At 46.7% G+C, this 16192-nt stretch overlaps 2 protein-coding genes across 4 annotated transcripts in view; one reads left to right on the forward strand and one right to left on the reverse strand.

The window, feature by feature from the left end:
- The first annotated feature begins 366 nt into the window (after positions 1-366).
- LOC130517949 (prolyl endopeptidase-like) lies at positions 367-7499 on the forward strand. Its single transcript, XM_057020179.1, has 15 exons — positions 367-538; positions 1222-1296; positions 1674-1807; positions 1879-2009; positions 2089-2298; positions 2435-2556; positions 2731-2836; positions 3088-3279; positions 4851-5048; positions 5263-5366; positions 5546-5682; positions 6030-6124; positions 6195-6326; positions 6749-6905; positions 7009-7499. The coding sequence occupies exons 1-15, from the start codon at positions 497-499 to the stop codon at positions 7301-7303; spliced, it is 2130 nt and encodes a 709-aa protein (XP_056876159.1). The 5' UTR covers positions 367-496; the 3' UTR covers positions 7304-7499.
- Positions 7500-11638: 4139 nt separating this feature from the next.
- LOC130517948 (ephrin type-A receptor 7) overlaps positions 11639-16192 on the reverse strand; it is a 105757-nt gene continuing 101203 nt past the window's right edge. For all 3 annotated transcript variants that reach the window (XM_057020177.1, XM_057020176.1, XM_057020178.1), the window contains 4 exons: positions 15833-15985; positions 13943-14133; positions 13701-13865; positions 11639-13532 (listed from right to left, as the gene is read on the reverse strand). In XM_057020177.1, coding sequence (XP_056876157.1) covers positions 13418-13532; positions 13701-13865; positions 13943-14133; positions 15833-15985 — 624 coding nt within the window. In that variant the 3' untranslated portion in view covers positions 11639-13417. The remainder of the gene's footprint in view (positions 13533-13700; positions 13866-13942; positions 14134-15832; positions 15986-16192) is intronic.

The raw sequence follows: 16192 nt of genomic DNA on the forward strand, positions 1-16192 counted from the left end.
AACAAGGTAAATGTAGTAAAAACATCTTAAACATGTTATTTCACCACACTTCACCGCTGTAGTAAAGTGACCTAAATAGAACTGATTTCTGGCAGCCGTCATCATTTGTAGATGCAAAACATTTCAGATAAGACTGAATGGACAACAGATGAAATGGCGTCATTCACAAGAGTCTTTAACAATCTTTGGATTCAAAAAGCGACATCAATAGTAAAAATAGTTCAGAAACTCTTGAAAAGAGAAGCGTTTTCTCTCGTAGGCGAACATTTAAAGAAGAGGAACAGTTAAACGACGCAGAAAGACGTCGTTTAAGCCACCGCTCCGCGCACGAGCCCTTGATGATGTCATTTCCGGCTTCAAGTTCGCGCGGGTTGTACAAACGCGCGAGAGCTTTCAGAAAGTTTCACTTTCACTCTGAAACCGTGGTTCTCCCGTCGAGCCGCCCAGAAGCGTTATAACAAGGAAAAACAGCCGAAGGGCGAGTCGAGCCGAAGACATGGCCTTTAATTACCCGAATGCGAGAAGAGATGAGACGAAGGTCAGTTTTAGAAGCTGCTGTTCGCTGTCGTTGGTAAATTCAGCTGGTCAAGCAAGAAAAGCGAGAGAGCGAGAGCAGGAAGTGGTGGGGGGAGGCCGTGCACAACGGCGAACAGACCACAACTATTAAATCCATTCACGTCGGGAAAAGTAAACCGAATGTATTTTTTATGCTTCATCGCCTCATTTCACAGAAACGGACGGCGTTCCGGGTGAACATTCGAACACAATGAAATGTGCTGATTCACAGTTGCTGATTTTCCCGTCACAGCCTCGGTCCTTGAACGCATCTTCAGAGAAATAAAAATCGTAACCTCAACTTTTATTAGTTTACTTTTTTTTTAGCTTTCTACCAAAGTGCTTCAGAATCTTTACAGTCGAACTATTTGCCGTTTATTATAGACGTCTGAAGTATCACATCCGGGAAACCTGCTTAAAATAGTGAAGGAGGAATCTGCAAACTGTTTAGATTTCATTATATCAGCTACTTTAATGAACCCAACTAGTTCTTTCCACTGTACTTGATGCCAATTTAGGATTTGTGCTCCACAGAAGTCATAATAGATATGTAGACCTGTAGAGGTTCACAAGATGCAGCTTATAAATACTGATTTAAGATGAAGTGTAAACTAAAGGAAGTAATACGTTTTGAATGACGAATGTCGTGTGTGTGCTGTGGTATAGGTGGCTGATTACCATGGAAACAAGATCAGCGATCCATACGAGTGGTTGGAAGACCCCGACAGTGCAGAAACAATGGTATGGTTTGTGAATCAATTTTCAATCACTTCCAATAAAATGGGACTGTGACAAGACTGTAGCGCACGACTTTAGTCAAAACAGCAGTGAAAAAAAAAACCAGTGAAAATTAACAGTGAAACTTTTATAATGGAAAGTATATGTGAATAATTACACAAATTAGCTGAATGTGGGAGAAAGCCACTACAACAGGTACGGTAAGAGCGTGGTTGTTACCCACAAGTGCTCTACGAACAATCAGATAATCACATCAGTGAGTGTGAAACTTCCCAAGTCAGCCAGTTGCTACCCTTGTGGTATCAGGAGTACATTAATGTATTTTTCTGTTGCTAAAGTGTATTTGAGGATCTTCTAATCAACCTTTTTCCTCATTGAAGGCTTTTGTGGAGGAGCAGAACAAACTGACCATGCCGTTCCTGGAGCAGTGTGCTGTCCGCGATCGCTTCCGCCAGCGTCTGACCGAGCTCTATGACTACCCTAAATATAGCTGCCCCTACAAACGAGGGAACAGGTACGATCAAGCTGCATCTTCTCCTAACCAAAACTGTGGGTCTGGGCTAAAGTGTTGGTTTTGACTTGCAGGTATTTCTACTTTCATAATGAAGGTCTTCAGAACCAGGATGTGTTGTATGTCCAAGACGCCCTGGATGCCCCAGCCTCTGTATTTTTTGACCCAAACAAGCTCTCTGAAGATGGCACCGTGGCGCTGAAGAGTGAGCTCAGCTGCTAAGTATAAATATCTCTACAGCACCTACAGAAAAACATGCACGTGCTCTCTCTCTCCTCTTTCAGTGGGCCGGCTGTCAGAGGAGTGTGAATATTTTGCGTATGGGCTGAGCAGCAGTGGTTCTGACTGGGTAACCATCCATTTCATCAAGGCTGATGACCTGACCAAGCTGCCCGACAAACTGGAGAGGGTTAAATTCAGCTGCTTAGCCTGGACGCATGACGCCAAGGGCATCTTTTACAACAGCTACCCACGGCAGGAAGGCAAAACCGACGGTGATTCTTTATTGTTATACGCTGAATGTTGTGACACATGATAATTATCTTTAGTGATCGGCGGCGACCATAAGGCCAAAGGGATTAAACCACAGCTGGAAAAATCCAACCGAGAATGAAAACGTGTACTTTGCAGGTACCGAGACCACGGCCAACATCAACCAGAAGCTCTACTATCACGTCATCGGCACCCAGCAGTCAGAGGACGTTCTGGTTGCAGAGTTTCCTGAACATCCCAAATGGCACAGTTCAGTTACCGTAGGTGCTCCTGGTCATTTATGGTTAAAAGCGGGATCCGGTCTTCGAAGTTCCGATGGAAGTGTTTTGTTGTTTACATGTTTATTCATTTTTTGGGGTGTGGGAATAGTGTCACGTGTCCTTCAACAATAGTAACAAAAAGTTAGATGCGCTTTTGTCTTTTCTTCCATCCAGCTGTCAGATGATGGCAGATATGCTGTTCTGTCCATCACCGAAGGCTGTGAACCTGTTAACCAGCTCTGGTACTGCGACCTGCAGCTGCTCCCAGATGGAATCACGGGTTTGTATCCATTTGATTCCATCGAGGCCTTAAGAAATAGGCCAGTTGTTCCAGCGTGTGAATATTTGCTGGGTGGGTTTTAAAGTTTATGCTGAATTTTCAGCTGTTGAGAGCCTTTGAAGTGTGAGTGAGCTGGGAATATTGACCAGGTTCAGCCGTAAAGCGTCCGCAGCCTTTCTCGATCCCGTCACCAGCATCTAAAGTGCAGGGGTTTTGATCCCCATATTGATTTCAGCCATCTTGTCCTCTAGGTCCGCTGCCGTGGGTCAAACTTGTAGACAACTTTGAGGCCCAGTACTCCTACATCACCAATGAGGGAACGTTGTTCACGTTCCACTCCAACCTGGATGCTCCTCGCTATCGGCTCATCAACATCGACATCCAGAGACCGGAGCGGCAGCATTGGACCACCATCATTCCACAGCATGAGAAGGACGTCATGAGTGAGCACAAACGCGTTGCTATGACTACTGTTCTGCGCCATGTCAAAACTCAGCCAAACTTTACATAAATTGCCAACACATGGATTCACACTTCCACAATTGCGAACATGTAGTCTTGCAAAAACAACACACAAAATATGTGAAAATAGACCAAGGTTTCGATCCCACCACAATGACCAGGAAGTTGTTTGTCTGTGACTGCAGAGGTTCGTCAAAGGAAACTCAAACTTGGATCACAAGCACGTTTTTTGCCATGGTTATGACTCACTGAAGTTATGGAAGAGTGGAAACCCAGAGATACGTGAGATGTGCAACACCATTGTGAACGTACAGGTCAAGCTCAAGAAAATGTGGTCAGACACTGGTTTATTCATGCATTCATCTGAGTTTAAACACCCAAATGCTTGGGAACAATAGTGTATTCCAATATTATTATTAGATAATTTAGTGTCAGACCCAGAATGATTCACTGAGTGTGAATAAAATCATCATCATTCAGTTCACTTTTACTTATATAGCCTCTGTTACAGTCAAGATTGTCTGTAGGCACTTTAAAGAAGCCCAGAGCTTGATGGTGGAAAAAGGACAGAGAGCAGTAATTTTGCAGAGGATTCTGAGTGGTTCAGTAAGGCCATTTAGCAGATCAGTGGCGGGGGGGCACTGAGGGAATAAATGTTTGTTTCCTGCTTAAAAGCCACAGAATAATATGACCCACATTATGCACAATTATTATAATTAATAATGTTACTTCTGTAGTGTTCACAATTGAGCTAGTGCCATTTTGTCCTCACCCTGTCGGCCCCGGGGTGTTTACCATTATGGAATTCATGTAAAGTTTGACAGTAAGTGTTCAACAGTCAGAGAAGCTCCCATTGACGTTCATGTTTTATGAACCACAGCGCCCCCTGCTGGCCTCCGCTGCCCTATTGTGGAGTGTGTGTAGTTCATGTATTTCCTGTCCATCGTATTTGACACCCAATAACAGAAACAACTATCATGTTCATGTTATTTTACTTCTTTTTTATGTGTCTTTAGCTCAGTAGAGGCTGATTTTTCTGTTTTTGCTATTTATTTATTTTTGTCTAACAAATTAGCTCCGCTGCGTTTGGAAGACATTTCGCATGCACTACTTAACATTTTTAATCAAAGGTCAAGGTTTTGGAAAATGATTTAATAAGTCAGATTTTAAGAATTCATTTGTTAACGCCAGACAATTTCACACATTTAGCAGAATAAGATGATAAAGCGCTGACATTTTCTCCCCCAAAGGTCAACTTTACTGTGATATACCGCAACTTACGCTCCATTACTGCCGAACACTGTGCCCATTTTTCACATTTAATCAGGCAGCGCAGTGGTGACATTAGTTTTGGGACGGGCACATGCACGAGCGTGTCTATAAAGTATTGATTGTCATGTTTTCTTTAACAAATAAGTTAACTCATAACTGTTTGGTGACAGGGACACAATTATAACTGTTTTAGGAGTCTTGAGAGACATTATTGTGACCTGCAGCTTGAGTAGTCCTCAGGTGCAACCAGAATAGTGAAGAGTTTTCTGTCTATCTGTAGGTTTTGCCTCCTGCGTGAACCAGCGCTACCTGCTGGTCAATTATCTCCACGACGTCAAGGACATTCTGCAGGTTTACGAGTTGTCCACAGGCCAGCTGGTCAGGAACCTTCCGCTCAAAGTTGGCACGGTGTGTGGTGTGAGCTGCAAGAAGAAACATTCAGAGTTCTTCTACAAGTTCACCTCCTTCACAACACCAGGTAGAAATCCTTCTGATTTTTGTGTTGGATCTAGAAATCAGTAATCAGTAAGTAAGGAGCAGCACTGGGTGGCTAGTTTGGACCCGGCCAAATAGTGCGACACCATTATTGCTGTAGCAGAACATGTTTGGAGTTTGTTGAAATCTGGCGTTCCATTTTGTCTGAATATCATCCGTCCGCTCTGAATGGGACCGCTCTGCTCTGTCCTGCTCAGCTATCATTTATCACTGTGACCTGAGCGAGCTCAACCCAGAGCCCAAAGTCTTCAGGGAGGTGGAGGTGAAAGGCATCAAGCAGGAGGATTTCCAAACCAACCAGGTGATCACTCCCTAATTTCCGGATGCTTCTCTCCTTTTCCGATATGCTGTCATATCATGATGCAAAGTTCCCAGAATCCCTTTCACTGGGAACCAGGGAGTCGAACATGACGTATATAAACGGCTCTTTTAGGACGGAAATGCAAACACTGACGCAAACGTCTCTTCATATCTGTTCAGGTGTTCTACTCCAGTAAAGATGGAACCAAAATCCCCATGTTTTTAGTCCACTCCCAGTGCCTGAAGAAGGACGGGACTCATCCTGTGTTCCTGTACGGCTATGGAGGCTTTGAAGCATCCATCCAGCCGTACTACAAGTGAGACGGCCGCTCCTTCCAAAGTGCCCTAATCCAGTGTAATCACGCCGCTCTTTGTTCTCCGCTGATGGAGCTAATGGGGAAGAGAGTTACTGATTAGAGAGCGCATGACAGTGAGCTGATTGCTGCTTGTTGCCAGTGTTTAAAAGTCCTCAGCGGGATTAATAGAAAGATGTTTTTTGTAGTGTGTGTGATTGGTCTGAAGCTGCTGGGGGTTCCTCGCAAAAATGAGGCCATCAAAAACTCTGGAAATGATCAACATGGAGATTACCCAGCAGAGCGTCTGAAGAAAAGGGATTTTGCTTTTCATAGACAGGTGATTTCCTTTCTTGCTTTGCTGTCATCAGCGTTGCTTACCTGCTGTTTGTGAGGCACCTTGGAGGAATCCTGGCGGTGGCCAACATCCGGGGGGGTGGAGAGTACGGCCTCACCTGGCACAAAGGTACAGATGTGGCAGACGCGGCCTCAACCGGCAGAGTAGCGGAGTAACGGCCGTTGTGGTGTGATGGCAGGTGGCACGTTGGGGAACAAGCAGAATTGCTTCGATGACTTCCAGTGTGCAGCCGAATATCTGATCCAGGAAAACTACACCGTCGCCAGTCGCATTGCTGTCAACGGAGCCTCCAACGGAGGCCTGCTTGTGGGTGAGTAGAGCTCCTCTTAAAGGTAAATCCCACAGACGACGACAGTGCACAGGTTTCGGTGTGTGTGCACCACCTGATTCCTCTTTCATTCATATGATTTAAGCCTCTTCATTTGCTGACGACCATCATTTGAATCACAATCCCGCTTTTTCTGCTTTATATCACCTCATTGGCGTAATTGATCATGTCATATTTCTCAAACACTAGTTAGCCACTCACTTTCAATTAATTTGGTTATTAAACAGCACATTAAACCTGTCTTAGCGGTTTCATTTACCAACGGCTTCCTGCCATATGGCAGCGCACAATCACACCTCTATCGCAGAAGCACAAGCTGTTCTCTTCAAGCGACGAGGGAAGGAAAAAGGAGGGTGAACGAGGGTTTGACGGCAAGTTTTAACACGTTTCGAATCCTCTCACAGCCGCCTGCGTTAACCAGCGTCCGGATTTGTTCGGCTGCGCGGTGGCGGAGGTCGGCGTGATGGACATGCTGAAGTTCCACAAATTCACCATCGGCCACGCTTGGACCACTGACTACGGCTGCTCGGACAACCCTGAGCAGTTTGAGTGGCTCATCAAGTACTAAAACCTCACACACACACATAAAACATGCGTGTTCATGGGGAAGCTTCACGTGTTTCTGGTCCTACTCACCCGTCCGTCTCTTCCCATCTTCTCTCAGGTACTCCCCCCTCCATAATCTGCCTCCTCCACCTTACTCCGGCCCTCCCTACCCTGCCGTTCTGCTTCTGACGGCTGACCACGACGACCGCGTGGTGCCTCTCCACACCCTGAAGTACTGCGCCGCGCTGCAGCACGGCGTCGGCGGCAGCCCCGAGCAGCGCCAGCCTCTGATGGTCAGAGTGGACACACGCAGCGGCCACGGCGCAGGCAAACCCACCTCAAAGGTCATCCTGGAGGACACAGACATCTTTTCCTTCATCGCTGAGACGCTCGGACTCAGCTGGAGGGACTGATGAGGTCAGCAGTAACTGAGGGAGCAAAACATGTTAAAGGACAGTTTCAGCAGCATCATTTTGCTGTGTATCATAATCTGATCCAGGACCTGGCTGAAATTATGGGCTATTCCCCAGTTAGTTCAATACTGTATTGTGAAGACTCAAAAGAAAATAAAACATTATTGGTCATAAAATGCCAAAATATGGAATTCCATGGCTGGTGAAAATCAAGTTTCTTTTTTTTTTTACAGAGTCAAATAACTATTTTACAGAATGAACACATATTAGTGTGGTGAGAAATAGTTAAATTGATTATAAAATAATTAATAAACTGGCTGTTCGTTCATCCACCCCCGATACTGATGAAGCAGCTCTTTGATGTCCACGCTGATATGTTAGGAATAAAGCTTGATGTGCATCCGCTTCGCTGCGCTGTTTGAATTAGAATTTATCTTTTCAGGTTTCTGAGCCCAAACCCCATCCTCCCTGCAAACACACTAAAGCATCAAGAGCTTCATCACCACTAAAAGTGAAAATGGAAAAATATTTTGCAAGACGCCAAAGGGGGCAGCAACAGAATGAGTACATTCCTCCATATTTAGTCAAACTCAGGTTTAATGGGGTGGTGCAGTTCAGTACCCGCAGCTTCGTAATTTTCCTGCAACTGGTAACACGACCCAAACACACTGAACTACCTAAAACGACTGAAACCGACCTACTAGCTTAGCCTGTGGTGCAATTCTGCTATTGTCCACCAGGCGACAGTGTGGGAGCACTAAACTCGAGCTCCATCGTCTAGTTACGCCTCAAGGTCAACGGCTGGCTTCACTTTACTGTCATGTTTAGCTGCTTCATTGAGGCGGTGGAATGGAAACTCACCCTCTGCTACATCTTTAATTGTGTCACTCAGCTGGCCTATCTGCTTGGGGGGGTGGGATAATAAGATCAGAGGAGACAAGTAGGATGTGTTAAACAGCAGCAGAACAACACGAAGTCTGGACTGAAAGGCTGACAGCAAATAGTGAACACTGCAACAAGAAACGTCCACAGATTAGGCAGCGGTGATTGGCAGCAGGATATGTGGTGAGAAAGCAAATAGAAACCGGAGAGGACGTGCACTAATGGAGAGTCGGGGTGCGCTCGGGCGGACGGACAGATGGACAACTGTTTGAACTGTCAAAGAATGAGTCAGAAAGTCTCCCCCAGTCTGCTGGAGCAGAGGGAGACAAGTTGTCGGTCACTCAGAGTTTAATCTCTGCTCAGTGGGACGTTGTGATGTATATAAGTCATATAAGTCCCCTTTCATGGAAAGATGGGATGGAAAAAAGGAGCAAAGCAGGATTTGAAGACAATGATTCTTGGACACAGGGGCAAAGCGGTTGAATGAAGCCGGCAGAGACAAAGCCTGTAATAAGCTGGACGTATGAGAGACGGTGAGAGAAGGGGGGTTAAAATCGTGCTGCAAGAAGGCTGCAACGTGACACTGGGGAGTGTCCTGGAGGATTGGGGAGACCTTCGCTGCTTCCTTTCATTCCTTCACCCCCTCTTCACCTCGTTCTCTTCTCTGGGCACACACTCGCGTGCTCTCGGGAGGAACGCACGCTTTAGCTCACAAAAGCCTGACAGTGTCCCAGCTGCTCAGGTTCTTACCCTCGTGCTCCGTTTGTTTACTCCGCTCCCTCCATAATGCAGGGATTAATTTCTCAAAGCCGATTTGAGCTGCCGCACGATTGGACGAAGAGCGCAGAGCAGAACTTTTGTGCCGGTGGAAGTTTCTCCTTCACACTGGCTTAGAGGTGGACTCCTCTCTCCTTTATGCCACTTGCTTTAATCTTCAAACCAAGCGGAGGGAGCGAGGGGATCGAGGGAGGACAAGAAACAGAGAGGACTAGCCACACTGCTGGGAATCACTAATGTCTCTATAGTGACTCCCCCCCCGCCCCACATTAATATCCAAGGCTGCTACTACTAAACGAGTGCATGTTGGGAAAAGCATATTTACTCTGTGCGACAGTCTGATTTTCTTGGCGGATCCCTAAACAGCAGAGACAAAGATTCCATGCAAAACCCGAAGGACTTTATTTAACTAACAACCAAAAGGGAAAATAACAGGAAAGGATCTGTCCGTTGGTTAATCGGGTCAGGGGAATCAAGAGGAAACCAGGGGAAAACGATCTGGAACTCAGGAAAACACAGCTGGGAACGCTGGAGCTCAATTCACACGTTGAGGAAGGGACCATCTGGCTGGTGGGGGGGGAGTCGCAGGTAGGCTTAAGCAACCGAGGCCGAGTAATTTGCAGCAACTGGTGTGTCTGCTTAATTAATCCTCCACACCCTCCTCAGCCCTGCACCGAAAGAGAGGAGAGGGAAGAAAAACGGGAAGAATAAAAGACAAAACAGGACTCTTCCGACAAGCATAAGCACATATTCCATAGATGCTGAGTAATGAGGATAAATAGCAGAAAATGGAGATATGAGATATCTTATTGATATCACGCTGGTTCCCTTCTGCTGTCAGCTGATCCAGAGGTCCCCGTGGACCGGCTGGTGCTGCAGGTTTGACACTACCAGCCTGCAGGAATTACAGGCAGGAGGTTCCCGTCCCTGTAAATGAGACATCAGGGCTGCGTAAGGTGGGTTTTTAACTGTTGCCGAGGGACAACGGCAGATTGCCAAAGATGTTTTGGTGAGCTGAGGGTGGCGCCGCACAAGCCCTAATCCAGCAACAGTCTTCGTTAACAACAAAGACAAATACAGACTCGGGGAGATAATCGTGGCTGGGCAACAGGTCAGCGTGCAGATGCCAGAGACGAATTAGGAACAGGCTGAGCCGGTACCGGGGTTGAGGAAAAACCGCCAGAGAGCCGCGGCAGGATAGGCCATAGAGGTCAGGTGGATGGATGCAGGTGTGGGCGGAGCTTCCAAGTAATGGGAGGGACAGAGAAGTAATGGCAGGCGGATCTTCACGCCGTCATTACCTAAAATGATTGTTGGTCTTTGGAAACAGCTTAAATCATTGTGACAACACAGAAATGCATTCATTGAATGTGTTTGTGCTCCCTCTCCCTCAGAAAAAAGAAAAAAAGAATAACAAAAGAACAGCTTCCCACAAACTCAAGATTAGTTTTCTTTTCTAGTTTAATTTTCTCTGAGCTCTTGGAGGAATCTGTGCGCGTCTGTCCGCCGTCTCATTTAGGGAGAATAAACAGACAAATCTGATTGAAGATTTTGCCTCAGAACCCTGAAAAGAGGCCAGGCAGCACCACCCTGACCTGCTGGAGTGGAGCCGAGCTGGGGGGGTAGTCAATGTCAAGGTGGAAGACTGACTGCCATCATCTATGCAGACAGACACCCCCTCCCAGTCTCTGATGAAAAAAGGCCTTTTAGTTCCTTAGAAACACAATTGGAGCTTTAGAAAAACACAAATATAATGAGTCTTAAATGAAATGAGCCTTTACTCACTGTTAATCCAAGCGAGAATGTTTGGGTTGTTGGGTCGAGCCGTGTTTTACTGCGACGGGGGCTCAGATGCCGGGGGTGTCTCCAGGAGGCGATGCCAGATCGTGTGGGAGGTTCAGCAAAGGTCCAGAGATGAAACTCATTAAGTCTCCAGCTCTCCTCCTCCTCTCTGGTGCGACCGTGATCTAAATATATGGCTCGCCGCCGCACGTGCATGAAGTTAAATAAGGAGATCCTCTTCCCAGATGTCCGCCTGTGGACGAGCTACACACATGCTCAGCGGTTGGCACACGCGCGCCGACCCATGAGCGCAGGTACGGAGGCGCGCAGCAGCACTCACTTCTGCCCACCCACACGGTCGCCCACAGCAATCCTACGCAACCTTCATTAGCATTCGCAATAACTTCTCATTCGCTCAGTGCTGGTGTAAAGGTGGGCGTTGTGTAATAAAGCAGTAAATAATATAGCCTCCGCCTCGGAGAGAGAGAGAGAGAAGTTCAGAGAGCAGCAAGCAACGGCGTTTGGAGAAGAATAATTGCAGTTAGCAAATTGTCCAAAAGTTGGAAGTCAATAAAAAGAAAGCTAATGAGGGATGTTAAAGGTCAAAAGGTCAATGTGACAGGTTGGACTCGGAGGCAATTCAGAGGTTTGAGCGCTGAAAACCTTAAAATGTTGATGTTCCTCCACTCTTCCCACACTCAAAGTGATGGTGGACTAACTACTGACATTCAATGATGTCAGGAAGAGCTTTTGTTTGGACTTGTTTTCAAAGGGATTTGGTGCTGATAAGAACCAGGCGGAGCTTAAATGAAGAGGGTGGGGCTGCAATGAAGAGGGCGTGGCTGAAACTTTACATTAAATTTACAATACAAAAATAAGACACAAAACAAGTAATTTGCTCATATTGATTTTTTTTAATAACACGTTTCAATTTTGCAACAGCCATCAGATTTTTTTTTTTTAATTATTATTATTACAGGTAAAAATCATCAAAAAAGCTAACAACAAAAATGTTTTTCCAGGTTTTATATTCCAAACACTGTAGTTTCTTGTCTAGGTCCCTACATTTCAAACAAAAACCCTTACACAGTGAGCAGATATTATATTCAACACATTGTTCTTCAAACAAATTATAAAAATAGATTTAGCATTTTCAAATACATATGTACACTATTAAACATGTACAGAATGGTCACAGTAACAGAGAGGGGAAGAAATTTCATTCATCATGGTGATGAGGTCCGTGTGTGTGTGTGTGTGTGTGTGTGTGTGTCTGTGAGTGTGTGTCAAAGGGACTGTCTGAGTAGCTTCATAACTAGCTTTTTTTAAAATTTCACAAACAGATATTTAAAGAGGAATTGATGTGGAGAAGGAGCGCAAAAACTCCTGTTCTGATTAAACCAGTCGCCAAAATGCAAATAAAAATATGTCCCACCTCCAGCCTTCATCTGAGACGGGCAGAACTCTGTACAGAGAGAACTGTTGGAGTTTCCTGGCGAAGCAAAGCGCCTTCACCACGTTCCGTCAGACTGTATTTGCTCTTCAACACGCTAAAGTCGGCAGCCTGTCCACTGAGGATGGACAGAACTGTCCAATCGTGTGAACACACAGATCCTGTAGACGTCCTCATCTCTCATGTCTCGTGTTTCCGACTCAAACCGAAGCACAGAGGAGACATCCGCCTTACTCGACATCTTAAATAAATAAAGCCTCTTCTCTGGAGGGATTTGCATATGTTAGCACTAATAAATATGGATAAATATTAGATCGGAGCCGCCTTCCAGGGTCGGCCTACGCAGAGTTCAGAAATGTGGTAACGAGGAAGGACGATGATCTTAGCCAGATGGCGTCCGCAGGGTTAATATGTGAAACTGACGGTTTACGGATACAAAAGCGTAAAAGAGGAAAGAAGCAAATAAAAAAGGAAGCGTGACTCACGTTCTCAATCATCCACTGAACATTTAGGTTCTGCAGCACTTGTTTAAACATCACTGAAAAAGAAAGGCTGGAAGAGCGGCCGTAGATCTCTGCGGCCCAGTTCGCCCAGTCGGCCCCCTTTAGGGGATCTAGAAGGTCGCTCTCTGTGCGTTTGAGGCCTCGGTCCACTTCCAGGAGCTGGAGACGGGACAGCGCAGGCTCCTCAGGTTCCAGGAGCTGACATTCCAGCAAAGGTTCATCTTCCTTCACCATCAGCTGTGATGAAGCAACTCCTGTTTTATGTGGAACCAGCAGCACCAGTTCAGAGAACTGGGAAACCGATATCGCCTTTTCTGTGAATTTGTGTTTCGGTAAAGCAAAAGTACCAAAAACAAAAAGCAAAAACTGGTAGAATGTGTTTACAGGCTGGTGGTTTGCTGTCCCACTATAGACATTTCCTGTCTGATCCAGACCCAGTCACGTGGCTCTGGCAGTTACCGAGGTGCAGATAAAGGTCACAATAAATATGGCGTGACTTTACGTCTCTGCTGTCCCCCGTCACAACAGGAACAGAGCTCGTCTCTGTGGGGGTCCGTAGAAAACGGGGAAGGAGAGAAGCACGAGGAAGAGTGGGAGTAGTTGGAGGAGTGCAGCTAGCAGAAAGATCTGCTCTCTTCTTCCCTCTCTCATGTCGCCCGTCTGCACACACCAGCGGGTCTGTAGCAGCAGCGCCGGACTCACCGTCTCACTCAGCCGTCAGACCTGCACGCCGCGGCCGTGCATTTGGATAACCTGGGCTCGGAGGGACTGGATGGCAGCCAGGATCAGCTTCTGGTGCTCCAGGGACGTGATGCCAAGGCTCAGCACATCCCTGTGCAAACACAAATCAAAGGATTTCAAGTGGATATGATGATGTGGCTTAATGAGAAACTGTGAGGAGAGGCAGCGAAACGAGGAAGCGGCCACATTTCTCTGCTAGAGGTTATCTCATCTGTCTCTTGTTCAGCTGAATGAAACACAGTTGGACACAACCACTCACTGTACAGTCATCCGTGCCACGGACTCCAAGTAGCAGTAGCCCGCAGCGGTGAAGTTGTCCTTGTATCTGCCCATATCCACGGCGTCCAGCCACTCCCCCACCGAGTTAAAGGCTGGGAAGGACGGGAGGGGCCTGTCCGCTAGTGTGATGGACGAACTCAGCGTTCTAGAGGAAGAGAAGGCTTGATTGTGGATATCCAGCCATCCGCCGGGTGGACACATGCAGCCGGTCCCAGAGCGTACCTGCGCGCCAGCGTGGAGGAACCGATGCCGTCGGGGGAGCGGATGCTCTTGCTCAGAGCCGAGTGGATCTGGCTGAAGCTGGGTCTCTCCGTCCGCTCCTTCTGCCAGCAGTCCAGCATCAGCTGATGGAGATGAGGGGGGCAGTTGACTGGAGCCGGGAGCCTGAAACCATCCTCGATGGCCTTGATCACCTGCACGGGACCCACAAGCAGAAGAGACGGATTCTATGAGATTTGGCTGGCGCAACGTTTCAGCCGCTCCTACGACAATGACTCTAAACTCCCCAAAGAGAATGTGGAAAACAGTGGAGGGAATACGGTAAATCCTGAAAAACGTCGCTGAAAAAACACTTTGTTGCCGAGAAGCTTGAAAACGCTGCCGCTTCCATTTCCCATCATTAATTAAAACACCTGTTGGAGTTGCTGCGCGGCTTCTGAGTCAGCATCATAAAACTACATTTCAGGGAAAACGACGGCATCAGCAGATCACAAACGGAGAAGCTACAGCGGTGGCGGGGGTGGGGGGCATTACTGCAAGTAGTTTATTATGGATTGATTTAGAACCCATGACTGGAATTTGACTTTTTAACTGCAACACATTATAACTATATGCTATTATCAAACTTAAATCTTCTGCTTCTAATCATTTCACCTCAATTCATTCATGAAGGATCGCTCCAAGATATCAGGGAAGGTACAGGACACACACTCTGCTGAACGACAGTAATCAGTTTGGAGGACAATCGCTGAAAGGGTGTGATTATTTCCCTAAAACACTCGGCTGCCCACTGTCCTGGGCGCCGATCGGCCTAAACAGCCTTCATGAAAAGCTTTTCAGCGTTTGACATTTTCCATTTAATCAAAGTCGTTAGTTAAAGGTCGTGTTGGATCACAGGTGGACAAGCCCACCACAATTCCGCCACCATATAACGTATCAATTTAAAGCGGATTAATATCCCCACTGCGTTACAAGCCTGACCTTTGCCCTCTCAATTGGAAAGTTTGATAATACCGGCTGGCCTGAGAGCGAACTTTCTCCTGCCTCGTGAAAGGGCAGCAGAGGCGCCGGGAAAAAAAAGAGATTACTGTTAAAAAGCAGCTATTCTTGTGGCTCCTGAATAACTCATGCATAATAATTCAGGACATTCAAAAATGGAACATGCTAATAATCTCCCGCTTTTTAACTATGCACCTGCCTGCATTAAATATAGGTGTTATTTCACAGTGACAGTAATTTCAGAGGGCATTAGCATGATTAAGCCTTTAGACTCGCGGAATAAAAATTAAAATATCCGCGTCTGAGCTGCTTCCATAAGGGGAAAATAATCAGCGCTCATCTCTTGGGCACAGTTGTTTCACACACCCAAGTGAACATTACAAGCCCGACTTGCTCCCAAAAGTTGAATAAAAACGACCTTTTCCAAGGACAAAGGCAAGCGGCCGCCCACGTTGACCTTCGAAATTGTAGGTTTCCAGTGGCGGCAGCGTGGTCCTATCGACCAGATGATCTTTTCCCCTTTAAAAGGTGAGAGCTGCACATTTACTGCAAGAATTCTTAGGGGCAGATTTATTTTTTCAATATTTTAAGCACGATGACACACGGGGGAACAGGGAGAGGCCACTGGAAGGGGGTCAACACATCCTTAAGAGAAAACAGGATTGGTCACGGAGCTGATGCGGACTTACAAAGGGAGACTTAGGCCCCGCAAAAGCTTTCAGAGGTACTGGGGCTTCTTGGCTTCCTTTAATAAGATCCAGCCTGGATGTGGCTGGTTCACTGATGGAGGGAGGGGGAAGTAAATGTGGGCCAGGGGGAGGAATAGGAAAGGACGCGACTGGAGAGATTAACAGAAAGTGCACTCCAATCTCACACACACACACACACACTTACGTCCTGGTTGCCCATGTCCCAGTAGGGTCTCTCTCCGTAGGACATGACCTCCCACATCACGATCCCGAAGCTCCAGACGTCCGAGGCTGAGGAAAAGCGGTGGTACTGGATGGCCTCTGGGGCGGTCCACAGCACCACGCTCTTCCCTCCGTGCTAGCGGGACAGACGGGGAAGGAAAGGTTGCCACGCTGTAATATTCTCTTTGAAACGAGCTGAACATGGTTTCAGGAGAGTCGTTAGTCGAGTCCTTGGAGATGTTTCTCCAACAGCAGAATTATCTGCTGCACCACACAGGACCTTCGTTAAAGAGCCTTTGATCTACAATATTGTCATTTTATTCAAATTTATATCCAAGATAGT

Source organism: Takifugu flavidus, chromosome 21 (assembly GCF_003711565.1).
Source record: "Takifugu flavidus isolate HTHZ2018 chromosome 21, ASM371156v2, whole genome shotgun sequence".
In the NCBI taxonomy this organism is placed as follows: Eukaryota; Metazoa; Chordata; class Actinopteri; order Tetraodontiformes; family Tetraodontidae; genus Takifugu; species Takifugu flavidus.

Coding starts and splice junctions, on each gene's coding strand:
- LOC130517949 (XM_057020179.1), top strand. CDS start 497: ATGGCCTTTAATTACCCGAATGCGAGAAGAGATGAGACGAAG. Junction 1,297..1,673: donor CCGACAGTGCAGAAACAATG/GTATGGTTTGTG, acceptor TCCTCATTGAAG/GCTTTTGTGGAGGAGCAGAA. Junction 6,125..6,194: donor CGGCCTCACCTGGCACAAAG/GTACAGATGTGG, acceptor GTGTGATGGCAG/GTGGCACGTTGGGGAACAAG.